The sequence below is a fragment of the Ornithorhynchus anatinus genome, chromosome 11 (genome assembly GCF_004115215.2).
Source record: "Ornithorhynchus anatinus isolate Pmale09 chromosome 11, mOrnAna1.pri.v4, whole genome shotgun sequence".
NCBI classification, from domain to species: domain Eukaryota; kingdom Metazoa; phylum Chordata; class Mammalia; order Monotremata; family Ornithorhynchidae; genus Ornithorhynchus; species Ornithorhynchus anatinus.
The window spans coordinates 50750181-50769922 of record NC_041738.1 but is presented as its reverse complement, the minus strand read 5'-3'; the positions used below and the strand labels follow the sequence as shown (position 1 = coordinate 50769922).

The 19742-nt window shown below is 48.9% G+C and overlaps 1 protein-coding gene across 2 annotated transcripts; it reads left to right on the top strand.

Moving 5' to 3' along the window:
• Nucleotides 1-4524: 4524 nt before the first annotated feature.
• LOC103171109 (zinc finger and SCAN domain-containing protein 29-like) lies at nt 4525-18451 on the top strand. 2 transcript variants are annotated; one of them, XM_029074469.2, is made up of 7 exons: nt 4525-5438; nt 9437-9647; nt 10285-10385; nt 12572-12698; nt 13196-13885; nt 15000-15485; nt 16614-18451. In XM_029074469.2, exons 1-7 carry the CDS (start codon nt 4998-5000, stop codon nt 17477-17479), a joined length of 2922 nt encoding a protein of 973 aa, XP_028930302.1. In that variant the 5' UTR covers nt 4525-4997; the 3' UTR covers nt 17480-18451. The 2 variants fall into 2 exon arrangements, with proteins under 2 accessions (XP_028930302.1, XP_028930303.1); XM_029074470.2 differs by lacking the exons at nt 9437-9647; nt 10285-10385.
• Nucleotides 18452-19742: the final 1291 nt, after the last annotated feature.

The following is a 19742-nucleotide window of genomic DNA, read 5'->3' as shown; positions in this document are numbered from 1 at the left end:
GTGAGATGGGAAGGATGGTAGTGCCATCCACCGTGATGGGGAGGTCAGGGAGAGGGCAGGGTTTGGGAGGGAAGATAAGGAACTCAGTCTTGGACATGTTGAGTTTTAGGTGGCGGGCAGACATCCAGGTGGAGATGTCCTGAAGGCAGGAGGAGATATGAGCCTGGAGGGAGGGGGACAGAACAGGGGAGGAGATGTAGATTTGGGTGTCATGTGCGTAGAGATGATAGTTGAAGCCCTGAGAGCGAATGAGTTTTCCAAGGGAGCGAGTAGAGATAGAGAACAGAAAGGGGCCAAGAACTGACCCTTGAGGAACCCCGACAGTTAGTGGATGGGAGGGGGAGGAGGAGCCTGCGAAGGAGACCGAGAATGAACGGCCAGAGAGCTAAGAGGAGAACCAGGAGAGGACGGAGTCTGTGAAGCCAAGGTTGGATAAAGTGTGAAGGAGAAGGCGATGTTCGACAGTGTCAAAGGCAGCTGAGAGGTTGAGGAGGATTAGGATAGAGTAGGAGCCACTGGATTTGGCAAGAAGGAGGTCATGGGTGACCTTTGAAAGGGTAGTCTCGGTGGAGTGGAGGGGACGGTAGTCAGATTGGAGGGGTTCCAGGAGAGAGCTGGAGTAGAGGAATTCAAGGCAGCGAGTGTAGACGACTCGTTCTAGGAGTTTGGAAAGGGAGGGCAGGAGGGGGATAGGACGATAAGTGGAAGGGGAAGAGGGGTAGAGAGAGGGTTTTTTTAGGATGGGGGAGACATGGGCAAGTTTGAAGGCAGAGGGGAAGAAGTCATTGGAGAGTGAGCGGTTAAAGATGGAAGTTAAGGAGGGAAGGAGGGAAGGGGCAATAGTTTTTATAAGGTGAGTGGGAATGAGGTCTGAAGCACAAGTGGAGGAGGTGGCACTTGTGAGGAGGGGGGAGGTCTCCTCTGAGGATATTGCTGGGAAGGATGGAAAAGTAGGGGAGAGGGTTGAGAGCAGGGGGATGGAGAAGGGGGAGGGGTGACCTTGGGGAGCTCAGACCTGATTGTGTTAATTTTCGTGATGAAGTAGGTGGCCAGATCTTTCAATCAAGTAGACCTAGAGCTGAAGAGCTTGGAGAGGAGAAGGGGGCAAATGCAGAACCTTGACCATTGTATTTCCATAGTGTCATCAAGGAAGCTGTTGAAATGCTGAAATTGTGAAGTTTGTAAAACTCTAACGAGGTGTAAATTAAGAAAAGTTGCATCATATCTTAAATCAGAAAGTTGTAAGTTAAAGACTGCTGGCAAAAAGAATGGCAAAGAGGTAAGAATATGGGATAGCAATTATTTTTAATGAATTTTTAATTTGCTCCTATTGTTTATATTGTTGTTTGTAATTTATTCCCATTTTCTACGGGTCTAGCCTCCTGCACTTGGGCAGGGACCATGTCTTAATTGTTTAGCTTGTCTTTACCCCAGTGCCTAGCACAATGTCTGGCACAAGTAAGCACTTAATATTACAATAATAAAGGAAACAGAAAGGAAAATCATTTAAAAAGGAATTTAGAAGAAAAAGAGGGTAAGGAGAAAGTTAGGAAGAGGATATTTGAGAAAGTTTTCAAAGATACATTTTCATATTAGAGAAGCAGAATGGCTTAGTGGAAAGAGCACAGGCCTTGGAGTCAGAGGACCTGGGTTCTAACCCCAGCTCCATCACTTACCTGCTGTGTGACACTGGGCGAGTCACTTAACTTTTAGTGCCTCAATTCCCTCATCTGCAAAATGGGGATTCAATACCTGTTCTCCCTCCTGTTTGATTTTGAGCCCCATGTGAGACCTGGTTATCTTGTATTCACCCCAGTTCTTAGTACATAGTAAGCATTTAACAAAAAACACATTTAACAAACATTATCATTAGCGCATAGTAAGCACTCAATAAATACCATTGATTGATACATTGATTAGCAGTTTCTAAAACAGTTTAGGTAAACAAAAAAAAAATCCAATGAAGAAGAAAAAATCACTGGACCAGTAATGTGGGTTTTTGTACTTTAAAATGATTTCTAAGAACATCCGTTTGTCTGACAACGCAGAAAGAAAGTGTTTTCAATAATATCCTGGCGACTGCATCTGTGAAAATGCTCCCTTCTCTTCAGAAGAAAGGAGCTATGTGAATTCAAGTCAAAATTCAATTAGCAGTTGCAGAGGACTACAAGAATCTCATTGGAAATTAACAATATGATATTGCCAAAAGAATCCTTGTCCTGTAAGTGAATCATCCAGGGATTTGTTAAGAGTACTTAGAGAGAAGTTATTAGAAAGTTATTAATAAGTCACTGTGGAGCTAATTAAACAAAAATACCCACTGTCCCTTCTGTTCCTTCCCAAAGGAGGCTGAGGGCCTCATTAAGAGGCTTCCTTTTTTTAGAACTAAAGTTTACCTCTTAGACTTAGTAATTTTCTCAGGACTTGCCTCCTGTGAGACCTTGGGTGAGTCACCTAACTTCTCTGGGCCTCAGTTTCCTCATCTTAGACATAACACCTATGTACGTTAGATGAGAAAAACTGAGTTGCTTCCTTTGTTTCTTTACAAACTGAAATTCCCAGATACAGCCTCTCAGCAGGATACAGGGAAAGCTTCTCTAAAAGGTTAGGTCAAGAGTATATAACTCCTCAGTAGTCTTCTAGGGCCCTCCATGTCTAGTATTTATTAATTTATTCATTCATTCCTTCATTCAAATGCATGTACTGAGTATCTACTGTGTGCAAGGCATCATAGCCAGCACCCAGGAAGAATACAATTAGGGAAAGACAAAGCTTCTGGTCTTCAGGGGACTTCAGAGTAAAGAAACGGCTGGGAGGGTGACAACAGGAATAAGAGGAAGGATTGAGTTTGTACAGATAAAGCTCCATAGGAACCCAAGGAGAGTGAGGAATACAGTAAGAGCTGAAGAACACTGGGGTTGAAGGAGCTGCTTTCAGGCTCTTCACCATAGAGGCAGGGCTGTCTGGAGTCCAGTGGTCAATAGCCATGACGAAAGCCTTCCCAGTGTCCTAAAAGTTGCAGAGACCGGATGCTGCTACTGCCGCCTGTGTCTTTCCCTGCCCTGTTCAGGAAAGGCAGGTTGGGAACTGAGTCCTGGGCAGAAGTTGGAGGGTGGAGGCGGTTGGCAGGATGGGTCCCCAGCATTGTGGCTTGGCAGTCCAGTGGCCCGAGTGAGCTGAGGCCAAGCACTACTGCTGCCCGAGTGCTTCCTCACCCTGCCCAGGCAATGCAAGTCGAGGACAGAAAGCAGCAAGGCCTAGTGGAAAGAGCACGGGCCTGGGAGTCAGAGGGCCTGGGCTCTAATTCCGGCGGTGGCATCACGTTTCTGCTGTGTGACCTTGGGCAAGTCACATAACTTCTCTGTGCCTCAGTTACCTCATCTGTAAAATGGGGATTGAGACCAGGAGCCCAGTGTGGGACAGACAGCTTGTTTTGTTTTGTTCTGTTTCGCTTGGTGTCTTCCCCGTTTAGACGGTGAGCCCGTCATTGGGCAGGGATGGTCTCTATCTGTTGCCCAATTGTCCATTCCAAGTGCTTAGCACAGGGCGCTGTACATAGTGAGTGCTCAATAAATATGACTTAGAGAAGCAGCATGGCTCAGTGGAAAGAGCCCAGGCTTGGGAGTCAGAGGCAGCCATGTGACTTGGCAGCCATGTGACTGTGGGCAAGTCACTTCACTTCTCTGTGCCTTAGTTCCCTCACCTGTCAAATGGGGATTAACTGTGAGCCTCACGTGGGACAACCTGATTACCCTGTATCTGCCCCAGCGGCGCTTAACAAATACCAACATTATTATTATTATTACGACTGAATGAATAATAATATGAATGAATGACAGGGTCCAACCCAATTCCCTTGTATCTACCGCTATGCTTAGTAGATTGCTTGACACATGGACAGTGCTTAAGAAATATTAAAATAATAATAATAATAATAATGCTGGTATTTGTTAAGCACTTACTATGTGCAGAGCACTGTTCTAAGCGCTGGGGTATACCCAGGGTCATCAGGTTGTCCCACGTGAGGCTCACAGTCTTAATCCCCATTTGACAGATGAGGTCACTGAGGCACCGAGAATAATGGTGGTATTTGTTAAGCCCTTACTATGTGCAAAGCACTGTTCTAAGCGCTGGGGGGATACAGGGTGATCAAATTGTCCCAGGTGGGGTTCGCAGTTTTAATCCCCATTTTACAGATGAGGTATCTGAGGCACAGAGAAGTGACTTGCCCAAAGTCACAAAGCTCGCAAGGGGCAGAGTCGGGATTCGAACCCATGACCCCGGACTCCCAAGCCCGGCTCACCACGGTCAACGACGGCCCTGGCTCTGAGCGCGCGCGGGACGCTGGGATATTGAGTCCGCGCGGGGGCGGCGGCAGGCGCCAGCCGCCTCCCCGGGCCTACATCTCCCAGAGAGCCTTGCGCCGGAGTCCGGGTCACGTGCGCCCTCCAGCCAATGGCTGGAAAGGATTTCCCCGGAGAGGGAGAGGGGGGCGGGGCCCGCGCCTCCTCAGGATTTGGGGGCCATCGGGAGGCCGGGCCCGGAGGGACAGTCCCGGCCGAGGCGGGGGAGGTGAGTGGGCCTCGTCCTCCGTCCTAGAACTGACCGATCGACCTCCCTCTTCCCCCCCCCCCCTCCGTCCTTCCGCAGCCTGCAGGGCCGCCTGCCCGAGCCGGGCCCTCCCTTTCCCCCTGCTCCCCACCCTCTGCGCCTCCTCCTTCCCCTCCCCACTCTGCTCCTCCGTCTATATTATTTATCACCCTATTCATTTGGTTCATGAGGCGTCTGTATCCACGATTCTCTTGAACTTGATGATGTTGTGTTGTTCTGCTGTCTTTTCTCTCTGCTGTCTGTGTGTGCGTCCCTCCCCCCCGCCCCGTTTAGGCAGGGATGGTCTCTCCCCGTTGCCCAATTGTCCATTCCAAGCGCATAGTCGAGGGCGCTGCACTTACTAAGCGCTCAGGAAAACCGATTGGATCCCCGTCCCCCGGGCAAGCATGACGGCTTCACACCTCGGCGTGGCCGCAGATTTGGGCCCCTTGGTGCGGCGCCTGTGGCGGCAGGAAGGGGCCCCGGCGGGCGGCGGGGCCGAGGAGGAGGAGGAGGAGGAGGCCCAGGACCAGGCCCTGGAGCAGGAGCAGGACCAGGAGCAGGCCCAGGCCGAGGCCTTCCGCCGCCGCTTCAGACAATTCCGCTACCAGGAGGCCGCCGACCCCCGGGACGCCCTGGAGCGGCTCCGGGAACTTTGCAGCGGCTGGTTGAGGCCGCAGAGGCGCACCAAGGAGCAGATCCTGGAGTCGCTGGTGCTGGAGCAGCTCCTGACCGTCCTGCCTGAGGAGATCCAGACCTGGGTGCGAGAGCAGCACCCCCAGAGCGGAGAGGAGGCGGTGACCCTGGTGGAGGATTTGCACAGGAAGCCGTGGAGACCGAGGCACTGGGTGAGAAGGGGGGGAAGGATCCCACTCTGTTGCAGGAGGAGAGGACCTGAGGTGTAAAGTTCATTCATTCATTCCGGAGTAGTTGTTGAGCGCTTACTAGGTGCAGAGCACCGTACTAAGCGCTTGGAATGGACGATTCGAGAGGCCGGGGGGTGGGAACGACGGAAGTCGGTGGCTGCCTCACAGACTTTTCCAGGACAAATGAAATAATAATAATTTGGGGCTGCTTTCCACCCAGATGAAGTGAAGATCAGCTTCTGACCTGACCTCCCTTAGGCAGTTCCTCCTGTCGAAGCAGGGATGGGAGCGGTAGTACCCAACGGAGGAGGGTGGCGTGATCTAGAAAAGCACGGGCATCCTTGGCATTGTCTCGATCCGTCCGGTCAGATGTATTGAGGGCAGAGCACTTGGGAGGATACATCAGAGTTGGTGTCACATTCCACACCCACGAGGATCTTAGAGGACAGAGTTATGTACATAAATGCCGTGGGGTTGAGGGTGGGGCAAAGGCCCTTTCCATCTCCACTTAGTTTCATGTGGACTTCTGGACTCTTCTATTCATTCAATAGTATTCATTGAGCGCTTACTATGTGCAGAGCACTGTACTAAGTGCTTGGAATGTACAGATCGGCAACAGATAGAGACAGGCCCTGTCCATTGACGGGCTTACAGTCTAATCGGGGGAGACAGACGGACAAAAACAGTAGCAGTAAATAGAATCAAGGGGATGTACATCTCATTAAAGCAATAGCAATAAATAGAATCAAGGTGAAGTACATCTCATTAACAAAATAAATAAGTTAATAAAAATATATGCAAATGAGCGGACGAGCACAGTGCCGAGGGGAAGGGAGGGGGGAGGAGCAGAGGGAAAGGGGGGGAAGGGGGCTTAGCTGAGGGGAGGTGGGGGGGGTAGAGGGAGCAGAGGGAAAAGGGAACCTTAGTCTGGGAAGGCCTCTTGGAGGAGGTGAGCTCTCGGTAGGGCTTTGAAGAAGGGAAGAGAATTAGGTTGGCGGAGGTGAGGAGGGAGGGCGTTCCGGGACAGGTGGAGGACGTGGCGCAGGGGTCGACGGTGGGATAGGCGAGAACTAGGGACAGTGAGGAGGTGGGCGGCAGAGGAGCAGAGCGTGCGGGCTGGGCAGGAGAAAGAGAGGAGAGGTAGGAGGGGGCAAGGTGATGAGAGCCTTGTAGCCTAGAGTGAGAAGTTTTTGTTTTGTGCGGAGGTTGATAGGCAACCACTGGAGGTTTTTAAGAAGGGGAGTGACATGCCCAGAGCGTTTCTGCAGGAAGATGAGCCGGGCAGCGGAATGAAGAATAGACTGGAGTGGGGAGAGACAGGAGGAAGGGAGATCAGAGAGCAGGCTGACACGATAATCCAGCTGGGATATTATGAGAGCCTGTACCAGTAAGATAGCCGTTTGGGTGGAGAGGAAAGGGCGGATCTTGGCGATATTATAAAGGTGAGATTGGCAGGCCTCGGTGACAGATTGGATGTGTGGGGTGAATGAGAGAGCCGAATCAAAGATGACACCGAGGTTGCGAGCTTGAGAGACGGGAAGGATGGTCGTACCATCCACAGTGATAGGGAAGTTAGGAAGAGGACAGGGCTTGGGAGGGAAGATAAGGAGCTCAAACCAGATTCACAGCTGACCATAACCCCAGGGGACTGTGGATGTGCAGAATCCCAGGAATCTCCCACAGCCCAAATCAATTAACCAAAGAAGATTTAGGAGTCAGCTATACAATATTGCAAGAGTTTTATTTAAATTCCTGCAAGTTAGTAGTGTGACAGGATTGAATTCACATTGTGGGGAAAAAAAAAGCAGGGGAGCTAGAGATGGGCAGAACTCCAAGGAGTTGTTGACAGGAAGGGCCATATTACATCTACCATGAAAGTTCTTACTTATCTGAAGGCCAGGGTAGAAAGGAAATCTGGGTTAAATCAAAAGGGAAGTGGGCTCTGAATGGGTGGCTTCCATGCTGGAAACTGCTTCTGGGGACGGTTTCCAGCTACCTAGGCCCCCATGTCATTGTTGATTAGTGTTAGTGCAGCAAGGAGGTTTGGTTGGTTACTGAACTCTTGTGCATGAGTCTGGAGTTTAACTCGCAGCTTCAATTCTGCCACTTTTCTCTCTCCCCAAGGAAAGGCAGATGACTAGAGAGAGAGCACCAACCATGGGAATAGAGGGTGGCCGGCAGCCAGGGTGGATTTCTCACCGGTCCTCTTGCCGCTCTTCTTCCAAGTTCCCCTGGGCCAACTCTCTCACGATTGTCCCTGCCATTCAATAAAAACCCATGACTAGTCGTATTTTATCCACACACTATCTGGGGGAGGTTGGAAGGCTCAGGGAGTATCGTTCCTGCTTTATACCTGAATATTCAGGACTAGGACCTACATCTCCCTCGTCTCTGCTCAGTACTTTTCCCAATAGACCATGCTGCTTTGGAAAATGACTTTTTGGAGTTCAGTATATTATCCCAATCCATTTTGTAGTGAAGAATGCAAAGAAAGAACTGTTTTTCAGATCATGAGAGTGGGACTTGGAGTTTATTAAAACAAAGGAAGCAGGTCACTCTGGAAATGCATTTACACACAGAACTCACATCAGAATCAGTTTTGAAGGAATTGAAAGGCATGGTGATCAGAAGTACTGTAAGTTTCAATGTGAAAGCTATTCAGCTGGTTGAGGATGTTACTGGGAAGAGAATTCTGGTTTTAGCACAATATCTGGGAGAGCAATACCAGGATGATTTTGTTGTTGTTGTTGTCTCATATAGTAACTGGTTTTCTAGAATGAAAAAAATTGTATCATTGAAGTAAGGCTGCCAGTTATGAGACTAAGTAAATCCTTTCACAGCCTGAAGCCCTGAAGCCTCAGTGCAGAGATCTCCACAGGATAAGTTATTTTGAGAACATCATCACAGGAAGAAGTTTGGGTAAATTGAAGCAGCCTGAATACACATGGATTTGAGAGTAAAAATGAGAAAAGTGGAGAAAAATCTAAAAAGAAATTTGGCTGGCAGGACTTGGTAAAAGATGCCATCGGGAGCCATTTAAGTTGTCCTGTCTGAACTCGCTCTAAAAAGGTTTTGTTTCTACCAGAAAAATATAACAATAAGGCTGTGTGAGAGCTGACAGTTTAGAATATGTCTCAGAGAATTGTGCAGTGCGATCTTGAATTCAGAATCAGTTGATGACTTCTCTTCTTACAAAGAAGGAGAAGATGATCAAGGAGTGGTGGGAAATCAGTAGAAATGCCTGGATGGTGAAAAAAGCATTTTGGGGGGTTTTAGCTCCTGTGCTGGCAGACTAAGCCCCTTTCCTGGGTGTGTTTTGTGGGAAGGGAAAGGATATGTCTTCATCACTCTTCAACCCTGCAATCTCCATTTTTCTTTTAACCCCTTCCCTGCACTATGTTGTTTCTGACTCAGCACTGTTAATCCGTCAGTGAGGGGTATGTATCAAGGGTTTACTGTTTGTAGGGCACTGTACTGAGTGCTGGGGAGAGTTCAGTATAATAAAGTTGGTAGTCACGACTCCTGCCCACAAGGAACACCCCACAGTGTAGAGTGAAAGACAGGCATTAGAATAAATTATAGATAGGGCAGAATATAGAGAAGACAGACGGTTCAGTGATTCAGTTACAGTGTGACACACTGAGCCCTAGCCCCCTTAGAGTTGGTAGCAAATATAAATGATGGAAAGAGAAAGTAGTCCTCATCAGCGCTGTTATAAGGATCACTGTTGCTGGGTAGCTGATGTGGGTTTTAATGTCCCTTAACAAGAACTGATCAGTCATGCGAGGGATCTTCCATCCCTCCGAGGATTCCTCTACAACCTTTCCCAGCATCCTCCACCCTGCTCCCTGCTGCCCCATGAATAGGATGAAACTTTGAATTCTCCTTTCCTCCGTGTGTTCAAGGAGGGCACTTCCTCTGCTGGGCCTAACACTGTCCCAGGATTCTGAGCAGTGACAGAGGTTGGGGATCGTTCGCAGGTCACGGTCCGTGTGCAGGGCCAGGAAGTGCTCTCGGAGGAGATGGCACCCAGGGGAGTAGACCGGGAGTCGGTGAGATTCCAGCTGAAGGGAGCAGATGCCCGGCTGGAGGGGACGTCCCAGAGGAAGAAGAAGGGGCAGAGTCCACGTGTGGAACCATCAGAACCGCAGTACCGCGGCCCCCAGCAGCCCCTCCTTCTGCAGGGGACTGGTGAGAAACAGAATGGCTGGGGGAGAAGTACAGCTCTCTGGGGTTTGTATGTGCCAGTAGCCTAGAAGAGTGGGGTTGGAAGGGGTTGGGCGAAAATGGCTAGGCCCATCAAAATTTTTGTTGGCTGCCAAATTTGCCTATGTCCACCCACATTCCTGACTTCACCTAGTCACAGCAACTTCCATTTACATACTCCATCTCCACCACTGGCCCGGCTTGACTCCACTTAGCTGGCATTCTCAGTGCTGGGGGTGTGAGGGTCCTGACCCAAATGGCAGCATGGATCTCATTCTCTTCCTTCTGGCCCACAGGGCACAATCTCCCCACCAACACATGTCCCTTTCCCAGCCCCTTATGAAGAGAGCTGTGACGTCTCTGGCAGTGGCAGGTTCCGCTCTTGGAATAGAGTTGCTGACAGCATGGGAGAGCTGCATCCTTGATGCTTCAGGCCTCAACCTCCCCATGAGCACATGCCCCTGGACAGGGAATGGGCACCAATGTTGTGCCAACTGTAATATTTTTCTCCTCTGGCATGGGTTTAGCCATCAGGTTGATCACACCTCTGCAAAGCATGTGACGCCTCTGTGAAGAAAATCTGAGAACTGTCATGCTGATGGTTCTTTTCTCCTTCCCTTAGCTCCGCCTTCTCCTCCTCCTCCTCAGCTTCCAGCTCTCTCTGAGGAAGCAAGTTCCAGGGACCGGGGTGTGACACCAACACTTCTCACTCCCAGGTGTCAGGTGAGTTGGAGTTCTGTCAGTTCTCCTAAAACCTCTGGGTCTGAGGTCACATCTTTTCTTCCCTTGTTCCTCTCTCTCATATGATCAGGTCCATCCTTTAGGATTAGGTGCTCCTCAAGCCACAACCTCATTCCCCTTTTCTCTCACCTTAACTTCCCAGACCTAAGCCATGGGTTTCCTTTATCCCATCAGTTCCTCCATACTGGCACGTAGGTATTGCCTCTGAGCCACACCCCAGAACAGAGGGGCAATGGCCCACCTGGGGCAAATGACAATTAGTGTCTCATCTGTGCCATCAATCTACCTTAGTTATTGAACCACCTACTGTATGCAGAGCACTGTATTAAATGCTTGGGAAAATGCAACTAAGACCCAGTCCCTGTCCTAAAGGAACTTACAGTGTAAGGGGGAAGACTGATAGATGTATATCGTAGATATTTTATGATGGATGTTATTAATAATAACACTTGGAGGAGAAAAACCCTGTAGCTAATCCTGACTCTGCCATTTGCCTGCTGTGTGACCTTAGGCAAGTCACTTAAATTCTCTGCCCCTCAGTTTCCTCATCTTTAAAATGGAGATCCAGTAACTGGTCTCCCTCCTACTTAGAGTGTGAGCCCCACATGGGATGGGGTCTGGGTCCAACCTGATTAACTTATATCTTCCCCAGCACTTAATACTTGGCTCATAGTAAATGCTTAACAAATACCACACTTATAGTAAAAGGATAGAAGGTTAAATAGGTAAGTAAATCTAAGTTAATAGATCAAGAATTTGCATTAGTGTTACTGTTAGAAAACATAAGTGTTGAGAGCAGTTGGATGGGTGCTACCGGGAACGTGGGTGTTCAGGGGAGCTGAGGTCGGACGGAATAAAGGAAATCTGATCATCATTCATGGTATTTATTGGGCACCCACAGAGTGTAGAACACTGTACTAAGTGCATACAGAAGTAAAAGACACAGTCCCTGCCCTAAAGGGTCTCACAATCTAATGGGCGAGACAGGCAAAATTAAGGAATTTAGAGAGTGCCAGCAGGAGAAAGAATGATAGATTAAATTTGAGCGTTAAAAGAGAGCAGTGAGTCAGTGACAATACTGAAGTTGCAGCTCCAGGGAGGATGATGGAAAGTGAAGAGGAAGAGTGGGTTTGAGAAGGAAGATGAGGAGTTTAGTGTTAGACATTTTGAATTTAAGGTCCTAGCAGGACATCCACATGGAGCTGTCTTGAAGGTACGAGGAAATGCAAGATTACAAAGGAGTTGAGAAGTCAGGGCTAGCATTATAGATTTAGGAGTCACCCACATTGGGGTGGTATCTGAAGAAACTGGAGCTGTTGTGTTCCCTGAGAGAGTGAATATAAATTGAGAAAAGTAAGGGAGTTAAGGGGTGAGAGGTGGAGGAAAAACAAGCGAAAGAGAAGGAGGAGGAGTGGCCAGAGCAGTTGAAGGAGAACTGGGAGAGAACCAGATCAGCAAAAACCAAGGTTGAAGAGCATTTCAGGGACAACCGTATCAAAGGCAACCAAGATGTTAAGGAGGATTAGAGTAAGCTAGAGACTATTAGATAAGAGATTATTGGTGACCTTGGGTAGTAGAGCAAAGTTGGCAGAAGCCTGATTGTAGAAGGTCAAGAAAGACATTGGAGGGAGGAAGTGAAGGCAGTGGTGGTACACAATGCAGATTAGGAATTTGGAGAGGAATAGGAGATGGAGCGTTAACTGGAAGAGGTAGTAAGATTCAAAGGAGGTCATTTTAGCATAGGGGAGATTTGAAATATATGAAGGCAGGGGAGAAGTAGCCATCTAAGAGTGAGTGGTTGAAAATGGCATTTAGGGAAGGAAGAAGTGGGCACAGATTTTTTGAAAAGGTGAAAGGGGTTGGATGGGGTCACAGGCACAGGTAGAGGGGGTAGATTTTGGAAAACAAGTAGGTCTGAAACCCACTTAAGAAGTCTGAGAGAATGGCTGTAGGGTTAGAAGGGAATTGGGGAGGTAAAGGAGCCCTTTGTGAGAGCACAAACCTGATGATTTCCACATCATCACCAAAGAGGTTGGTGAGATTATTGGAACGAGGGATGAGGGAGATGGGGACACTGGCTGCCTCAGGAATCTGGAATATTTTGGGGGGACAGTGGGCCTTGGAATCAATGAGAGAGTAAAAGTAACCTTGCTGAATATTCATTCCAGAAATCGTTACCACTGAAGGATCCGGCTTTCTCCTTCTCTAAGGAAGACTGGGAGCACCGAGACCCTGCCCAGGGGACCAGAAACAGAGACATCAAGAAGGAAAATTGTGGAGTCCGGGTTTCAGTGGGTAAGGATTCCTCTCCCTCCCTGGGCCAGGAGCCTCCGAAGTCCTCAGTCCCAAGGAAAACCAATGTGAGATTTTCTTCTCCCACATTTCTTGCCACAAAAGATCATTCAAAATCCCACCACTGTAGACAACACCTCCACCCTGGCCTTCCGAGGGAAGAGCCATGGATAGTGGGCCAGGAGTACAAAGAGAGGATGATCCTAGACCCTTTTTCTGGAAGATATCTCTGACAGAGGTCCTTACGGATCTCCCTCTGCCCAGGTACTGTCTCTCTGCCTAGTCCCTTTATGATCGAGTTCACATCTCCTTCCATAACTCCTTTCCCTCTTCTCCATTATATTGGATCTTCCCAGAAGGTCTCCCTGGAATGCTTTCCTCCTGATCCTGGTTGTCTCTAGTAGTTAAGGGTGCAGGCACCGAGTTCAAGGGAGATCTTGGGACCAGCATTCACTCCTGTCTCCTGTTACCAACATGTCTCCTGTTTGCTTCCCCGTAAGGAGAGTTTCCAGTCCCTAAATCCAATGTGATCTCGGTGCGGGAACGAGGGGAAGACACATGGATCCCGGATCTCCGGGGCTTCCAGGGACAGGAGCTCCTAAACTGCTCCAGAGCAGGTGAGGAGCGAGTGCAAGATGAGAGGATCCCAGCAAGGAGGGAACGGAAAAACGGGAGCTGCCAGGAGGGAAGAAATTTTGCTGGTGTGAACTGGGGTTATGAGGAAACCCTAACTTTCCTTAATATTCTCCGCAAGACCCAGTCTTACGAGAAACTCCGAACCTTTCCACGTAACAGCCAAGTGTATGTGTCCGTGGCTGAACAACTGCGGGATTACGGCTTCCTCCGTTCGCCAGAGCAGTGCCGAACCAAGTTCAAAGGCCTCCGGGCCAGCTACCGCAAAGTGCAGAATGGCCACCCGTCTGATTCCTGCGCCTTCTACGAAGAGATGGATGCCTTGCTGAACTCCGAAGCTGCTGTGCCCACCCCTGGAAGTCTGATGGCAGCAGCAGCACCTCCCCTGCGACAAAGAGGGGCTGAGACTGTAGGGCAGGGGAACAGAGGCTGGGAGCAGATAAAGGCTGAAGAAGAAGTCGAGTTGGACGATTCTGATGGAAATGAAACGGGAGGTGAACAGCTATATCAGGAGTCCAGGAGCCCCAGCCCTCCAGCGCTGTCCCCAAACCGCCCTGGTAAGGATTTCTTATTTTTCTGGAACTTTAGCAGAAAATGGAAGCAGAAAGTCTAATGGAAGGAGTAATGGTAAGGATATATACTGAGGGGTAGCTGAGTGGAGTGCAATAAGAACTTGGGGAAAGTACCAAGAAAAAATGCAAAATGCATTCCCTGCTCCCAAAGAGCTTTCCCTCTTACACTCTAATGGGTGTAGGTGTGGGCTAGGAGCCAGTAGACCCGAACTGTTTTCTCTCTCTGCCAGGTACAGAGACAGTACAGGGGCCTGGACCAGTGACCGGCCAGGGACAGCCCAGCGAGAGCCAGTGAACAGTATAAAGAAACTAAGAAATTGAGTTGGTAGAAAGGACCACCAACAGGGTATATGAGAGGGCAGGAGGGGAAGCCGTGACTAAACACACCTAGCAGAAGAGTTAAAGTGAATTGGGATAATAATGTTGGTATTAAGCACTTACTATGTGCAGAGCACTGTTCTAAGTGCTGGGGGGAGATAGAGGGTCATCAGGTTGTCCCCCGTGAGGCTCACAGTTTTCATCCCCATTTTACAGATGAGGGAATTGAGGCAAAGAGAAGTGAAGTGACTTGCCCACAGTCACACAGCTGACAAGTGGCAGAGCCGGGATTTGAATGCATGACCTCAGACTCCCAAGCCCGGGCTCTTTCCACTGAGCCATGCTGCTTCTCATGTAATGAGATGTAATGGGGTGGGGAGGTGATGGGGTGGGGAGGTGAGGGGGCCAGAGGAGAAGAGGGACAAGGAAAGGAACTGCTGAGGTGAAAGGGACCAAGGAATCATCATCGATGGTAGTTATTGAGTGCTTACTGTGTGTAGAGCACTGTACTGAGCACTTGGGAAAGTACAACAGAGTTCATAGGCACATTCTCTGCCCATATTGAGCTTACAGGCTAAAGAGGAAAAGAGGCATTAATATATAAATAAATCATTTATAATATATAACTTGAAGGTATGAACCTTGTTGTGGGGTTGAGGGTGGGGCAAATATCAAATTCCCAGAGGTCACGGTTCCGAGCGCATGGGTGACGCAGAAGAGAGAGGGAGCCGGGGAGAAGAGGGCTTACTCGGAGAAGACACTGACTCTCCTTTTGTGGCAGGTGTGCACTGGAGTTATGAGGAAACCAAGACCCTCCTCACCATTCTCATCGAGTCCCAGGTTTTTAAAACACCGCGGACCAGTCAGCGGAACAGCCAAGTGTACGGGCCCGTGGCGGAGCGCCTCCAGAGATGTGGTTTCCTCCGGACCCCGGAGCAGTGTCGGACCAAGTTCAAAGGTCTCCAGGCCAGCTACCGCAAAGTAAGGAGAGGCCGGGTGACAGACACGTGTGTCTTCTACAAGGAGATGGATGTCCTGATGAGAGCCCAGGCTGCTGCCCGCCCCGCTGAAATCCTAGAGGCAGGGGTGGCTTGGCCCAGAAAGAGGGGGAGTCTTGCCGAGACTCCAGAACAGGGGGGCCGGGCCTATGAAGGACTTGCAGAAGTGTCCATGACAGAGGACTTTGGTGCTGAGGAAGTGGAGGTCAAGAAGTTAACTCAGAGACCTGGAAACCACAGTGCCCCGACTCTGTCCCCAAACCACACTGGTAAGAATTTTTCTCTTCAAGGATCTAACGGTGTAAAAGGAAGCAAAGCACTGGCCTGGGAGTCAGGAGACCCTGCTCCGGCCCAGACTCTGCTTCCAACTCTCAGTCAGTCGTCTGTACTGAGCGCTTACTCTGTGCAGACCACTGTAGACCGTCTGAAAGTCACTGAGCCTCAGTGTTCCTGTTCAGAGGCCATTAGGGTATCATGCTCACCCTTCCCAGGACCGTCTCACTGTGGCAATTCGCAGAATATGATGATGTTCAAAAAATTGCCAGTTATCTAAGGGTTACATTTGAACCCTCTACACAGCATCTCTTGCCCCACCTTGGACATTTCCCCTCTCCTCCCCTTGTTCCTAGAAAACAAAGGATTGGGATTCCTTGTTATCCAGTAATTTTTATGGAGCACCTGTCATGTGGAAGGCACAGTGCAGGCTTTCAGGCAGGATTAACTGAGCTCAGAGAGTTGCTATATAACCCTACCTCCCTATGGAGTTTTCTCATTCCCACTCTGTGATCTCCAAATAAGCGAGAGTCCCATCAGACCCCAGAAATAAATCTGTGGTATTTAAGCACCTACTCTGTGCAAAGCACTGTATTAAGCCCTTTAGAGAGTACAATACAGCAGAATGAAGACACATTCCCTTCCCGTAACGAGCTTAGGGTCTTGAGGGGATCTGATCGTGGCCATCCACTGCCTTCCTTTTAGTACGTTCAGACTACATGGTTGTATTCTGAACTACACGTCCTATAATGTGAATGTGACACTTGAAAAGCGATTTCAAATCTTTTGACTGAGAAGCAGTTACACTGGGCGTGCACCCAAGTGGGTGAGAGTTTCCATCTTTGTGTTTCTGAATTTCTCTGAAATTTGAAATGAAACTCCTTTTAAGAAACATTCTCTTCACCTAACTTCTCTGTGCCTCAGTTACCTCATCTGTAAAATGGGGATTCAGACTGTGAGCCCCATGTGGGACAACCTGATTACCTTGTAACCCCCCCTCCCAGTGCTTAGAACAGTGCTTGGCACATAGTAAGCGCTTAACAAATGCCATCATCATCATCTTCCCTCGTCTTTCTGTCCATTGCAGGAAATTTGACCGCTACATTTTCTATTTATTATTTCAGGTTTGGAAATGGGGAATGAGAAAAACTCCAAATGGAAGATGCCTGAGAATCTGGAACTGTTTAGGTTGATGTCTGGAAGATCTGAACGGGTTGGGCCCCGCTGTCATAATCAAGAAAAAGGGCCCGAGGGAGAATATAGAGCAGGAACACAGTGTGGGGTAAGCGCTGGACAGAGACTGAAAGAAATGGCTGCTCAGGAGAAGGATGTAGGAAAAGTTAAAGGTCGCCAGAGACGCAACATGGAAGAGAAACCTTACATGAATTCCAACTCTGTAAAAAGCTTCACTCTGAATTCCCACCTCATCCCTTCTCAGCCTTATCTCCAGCCTGAGGCTCCCCACAAGTGTAGTGAATGTGGAAAATGCTTCAGTGGAGGGGCCCGGCTTATGAGGCACTGGAGAATCCACACAGGGGAAAAGCCTTATAAATGTCTCGACTGCGGCAAGTGCTTCAGCAACAGCTCGAACGTCGTTGCCCACCGCCGCATCCACACAGGAGAGAAACCCTACAAGTGTGGAGAATGTGGGAAGTGTTTCAATCAGAGCTCCAGCCTTGTGGTGCACCAGAGAACCCACACGGGAGAGAAACCCTACAAATGTGAGGAGTGTGGGAAGCGATTCAACAATAGCTCGTACTTTTGTGCCCATCAGCGTATCCACACAGGAGAGAAACCCTACCACTGTGGGGAGTGTGGGAAAAGCTTTAATAACAGCTCCCACTTTAGTGCACACCACAGAACCCACACAGGAGAGAAGCCCTACGAGTGTCCCGAATGTGGGAAAAGATTCAGTAAGCGTTCAACACTTACTAAACACGGGAGAGTGCACATGAAGGAAAAGGTTCTGAAGCAACCGAAATCTAATTAGTCACCAGAATCATAGCAGGGTTGAGACATTACCTTCCCATCAGAACTTGCCCCCATACCTCGTCAATTAGCCGTCTGATTTAGAAACTGTACTTCGTAAGTTTCCCTCTCCAGCCCGTCCAACTCCTGGCCCCTTCTCCTCTTGAAGCTGAAAGAAGAAAAGCCCTTTGACGCACTGAACCTATCTATGCCTCACTTTCCTCCACTCCCTTCTCAGTAAAATAAGATGTCCCAAATTTTGACTTACTTTAAAACAAATCACTGAGGCATTTTAGCTTTCAGGGTCCCTGTTTTTTTAATAGCTATCCTTCACATCTTGGCCAGTACCTTAGAGTCAATCAATGAAATGTACTTATAGAGTGCTTGCTGAGTGCAGAGCACTGTACTAAGCGCTTGGGAGAGTACAATATAATAGAATTGGTAGACACGTTCCCTACCCGCAGTGAGTTTATAGTCTAGAGAGGGAAGACAGACATTAAGTAAATTATGGATATGTACAGTAGGGCTCTGGGAAAGGTGAATAAAGGGTGGAAGTCAAAGTGCAAGGCCTGATGTCTCCAACCAAACTGAGCAGGTCGGAGTGGCTCATTTCCTGGAGCAAAGTGCTGCTGGTATTCCTGTCCCTTTTGCCTGTTCTCGGGACCAAGTCCTTTACATATATACTTTTTGGGGGGCCCTTCGAGCCAGCACTGGAGGCCGATTCGCCTGACTTTAGGGGAGATATACCAGAAAATATTGAAATTTAAAGTGGGGAGCAGCAAGCAGAGTTCCAAGAGAGTGGGTCTTGATGCTGAGGAAGTAGCCCAGTTGGAGGGTGGACCAGGAAAAGAGTCATCAAGTGGGAAGCCCTGTGATGAAATCAATGGTATTATTAATTGATGTGTTGAATAGGATATGGTGAGATGGGAAGCAACATGACCTAGTGAAAAAGATGTGGTCCTGGGAGTTAGAGGACCTGGGTTCTGATCCCAGCTCCTCCACTTGCTTGCTCAGTGACCTTGGGCAAATCACTTAACTTCCGTGGGCCAGTTTCCTCACCTGTAAAATTGGAACTCATTACCTGTACTCTCTCCTACTTAGCCTGTGAGCCCTATGAGGGACAAGGACTGTGTCCAACTTAGTTAATTTGTATCTACCTCAGCATTTAGAACAGGGCTTGACACATTGTAAGCACTTTACAAATAGTGTAATTATCATCATCCTCACTGGCACAGGACAGGGCATGTAACAGTGGGTACCTACTTTCCAGGAATGGAAGGTTTCCCAGATATCTTAGGATTTGACAAATTGAGAATGTCTTTGGGTACTAATAGGGAGTATTTATTGAGCACTTACTAAGTACTGAGCACTGTAATAAGTGCTGGGAGAAAGTACAGAAGTGGAAATTAGATATGATCCCTGTCTTCTGCAGGGCTCATAATCTAAGAGGATAAATTAGGGAGAAGGGACCGACGGCATTAGGAATGATGAAACGGTAAAATGCAATGCAAATAGCCAAGATAAAACAAAAAGCAGCAGGGTGGTGGGACTAGAGGAGCAGAATGTCAGACTCCGAGTCCACGGAACACCTATATAGCCACTTTTCCTGCCTGGGTGGTAGAGGACAGGGATGGGGGTGTCCTCAGGGATGCAGGGGAGGGTCTTTGTTGGATCCCGGGGAGGCAGTGTGGCTGGCCATCTGCCCAGTGAGGGACAGGATGCTGAAAGAATGCAGTGGCAGCTTCTATCCCCTTCCCAGTGGGCACAGAGCATGCCATGGCCGAGATCCTCAGCCACGGGAGGGGAGGTGGCAGTTACCATGGATGCTTCCCTCAGCAGCTATGAAGGGGTCTGAGGATGCCTGGGAGCGGTTTTTGTCCCCAGCTCGGCAGAGGATGCCGGGAGCGGGAACCATTAGTGGCAGCAGGGAAGGTGGCCATTACCACCGATGCTTTTCTCAGTGGTGACCAAGACCGAATGGTATGACTTCAGGGCGATATAACCTTCATTCCCAGAGACCATCCACAGATTGCAATTCACAACCAATCTATCTTTAATAATAAAGTATTCCACTGGCCTCCCCATGCCGGGGCTCTCATACAGCCAAGATCCCACTCTTACTGGCAACAAACTCCTCTCACCAATTAACGTAACTGCAACCCAATGGAGGTTTTTTGGTTTTCACCTCTTCTCCCCATTCCATTTGACTGTCCCTCCACAGGAACCATCAGTTCCCATGGCTAACCAGCATTTCAAAAAGTCCAGCGCTTAGAACAGTGCTTTGC